This window comes from Monoraphidium neglectum (genome assembly GCF_000611645.1).
Source record: "Monoraphidium neglectum strain SAG 48.87 unplaced genomic scaffold scaffold05531, whole genome shotgun sequence".
In the NCBI taxonomy this organism is placed as follows: Eukaryota; Viridiplantae; Chlorophyta; class Chlorophyceae; order Sphaeropleales; family Selenastraceae; genus Monoraphidium; species Monoraphidium neglectum.
This window is the reverse complement of record NW_014008099.1, coordinates 1,078-3,456: the sequence shown is the minus strand read 5'-3', so window position 1 is coordinate 3,456 and position 2,379 is coordinate 1,078. Positions and strand designations below refer to the sequence as shown.

The 2,379-nt window shown below is 67.3% G+C and overlaps 1 protein-coding gene across 1 annotated transcript in view; it reads left to right on the top strand.

Moving 5' to 3' along the window:
- Nucleotides 1-149: 149 nt before the first annotated feature.
- Nucleotides 150-2,379, top strand: part of MNEG_15655 (cystathionine beta-synthase) — a gene marked incomplete at both ends in the record, with an annotated part of 3,225 nt that continues 995 nt past the window's right edge. The window contains 4 exons of the mRNA XM_014035874.1: nucleotides 150-365; nucleotides 910-939; nucleotides 1,250-1,395; nucleotides 1,731-2,150. Of these exons, the coding sequence (XP_013891328.1) occupies nucleotides 150-365; nucleotides 910-939; nucleotides 1,250-1,395; nucleotides 1,731-2,150 (812 nt within the window). The remainder of the gene's footprint in view (nucleotides 366-909; nucleotides 940-1,249; nucleotides 1,396-1,730; nucleotides 2,151-2,379) is intronic.

Sequence of the window (2,379 nt, the reverse complement as noted above, 5' to 3'; positions counted from 1 at the left end):
GTGCCGGCTTGTCGCGCATCCCCTGCCGAACTCTGCGGCGCCTCAGGGCTCGGCGCACCCCCGCACGCACGCCCCTCGGCCCGCGGCGCCCAACTGCTGCGTAGGCAGCTGCGGCACCCTCAACGACCCAGCGCCCACAGCACGTCGCGATGCACTCATCGTCCCCCACCCACCCCTGCTGCCTTCGCTCCGTTCCCCTGCCGCTGGCGTCTGCCGCAGGCGGCCGCATCTTTGAGGCCACGGCCGGCAACACGGGCCTCGCGCTGGCGCTGGTCGCGGCGCGGCGCGGGTACCGGCTGACAGTCGTGGTGCCTGACAAGATGAGCGACGAGAAGATCGCCTCGCTGCGCAGCATGGGCGCGGAGGTGGGTGTTTTGTTTCTTGTTGGGGCGCGGAGGTGGGCGTTATGTTTTTTGGGGGGCGTGGGGGCGGGAAGGAAGGGAAAGACACACAGGCAGAATGGCCAAGGGGGAACAAGCGAGGGAGGGCGTAACATTTCACAGGCCTTTACAAAGGCAGGCGGAGGGAGAAGGAGCAAACGAAATGAAGAAGGGTCTGCGGGGGGAGTTGCAGTAGGGGTGAAAAAATGGTGCAGGGTTCCCCTGGTGGTGCGCCGCATTTCTGGCTGCAGGCCAAGGCCGAAAGCCTGTGGGGCTGGCTCGCGCGCCGGAGCCGCACGATGTTGGCTGTATTGGGATCCATCCATTTCGCGTCATGAGCGTTGCGACGAGAAGAGGGAACGACGGGCGCTGCGTTGACATGGGTCGCATGCGCACATGCGTACAACCACGCGCACACACACGTGCGCGCACAAACACACAGACACACAGACACACACACGCACACGCACACCCACGGGCACATGCCAACATCCTCCTGCATCCCCATGTCCACCCCCATGTACCCTAGGTTGTGCTGACCAGGAGCGACGTCGGGAAGGTGAGGGGTTAGGCCACACCACTGCCGCGGCGGCAAGGCTGGCTTGCCTCTGGAGCAGACAGCGGTCCGGGCCCGGTTGCCGTCGGGATTTGACGCCGCCAATGAGTGCAATAGGACGACTGCTTGAATCTGGACGGCGGCCGGAACTGGGCTGAACCTGCAAGTGCGCGCCATTCCCCCCCTGGCTTCAAGCACGCCCTTTGCCACTTGCACGCAGTGTCGCACTCCACGCGCGCATGCACCTCACCCTGCGTCACCCTGCGTCACCCCGCATCACCCAGCGTCACCCCGTGTAACCCTGCGTCACCAGGGTCACCCCGAGTACTACCAGGACCTGGCAGAGCGCCTGGCCAGGGAGGCACAGGAGGAGACCGGGGAACCGGCGGTGTTCATCAACCAGTTTGCAAACCCGGCCAACCCCGCGGCGCACTTCGAGGGCACCGGGCCGGAGATCTGGTGAGGCGGGCTGGGTGGGGCGAGGGGTCAGGATTGATCGAGAGGGGCGTGCAGGCGTGCCTGTAGAGGCACTACGGCAGGGGCTTGCATCGGCGAACGCTGCCGGGGCTCGCCCGCTGGGCGACTTTTGACTGGCTCTGATCTTGCTATAATCCAACGGAGGGTCCAAATTTCTGAAGGGGTCCTCCTATGTCTGGGGCGTGCTTAGCTGGCTATTGCGGATGTCAGTTTGGCCTTATTGTTTGGCCTTATTGTTTGGCCTTCTATCTGCAGCCCCCTCCGACCTCGGCCCCTCCGGCCGGCACCAACATCCCCCCGCCCCGCCGCCCTTACAGGCAGCAGATGGGCGGCCGCGTCGACGCCTTTGTCGCCGGCGTCGGCTCCGGCGGCACGCTCGCCGGCGTCGGCGCATTCCTGCGCGCCCGCAACCCCGCCGTCGAGCTCGTCCTCGCGGACCCGGACGGCTCGATCCTCGCGCCGCTCGTGAAGTCGGGGTCCTGCGGCGCCGCGGGCTCGTGGCTGGTCGAAGGCATCGGCGAGGACTTCGTGCCCTCGAACCTGGACCTGAAAATCGTGTCGTCCGCATACACAGTGTCGGACGCCGAGGCGTTTGCAGCTGCCCGGCAGCTGCTGCTGCTGGAGGGCGTGCTCGCGGGCGGCAGCGCGGGCGCGCTGCTGGCCGCGGCGCTGCGGTACTGCCGGGAGCAGACGGCGCCGAAGCGGGTGGTGACCATCGTGTGCGACGCGGGCAGCAGGTGCGGGCGCGCCGGGCCGCCGCTCGGGACGCGTTTGGGTGGCGTTTTGTGTGCTTCTGTGTGGGGTCGGTCACCCCCACCCCCATCCCCACCTTCATCCTCCCCCCGGGGGGGAGGCTCCGACTCCACCCGTCCACCTCAAAACAAACCCCTCCGAATCGGCTCTGACGCTCCGCCGACCACGCCGCTCCGGAGCCCCTGCCCATCCACGTCAACCCCCCCCCCCCCC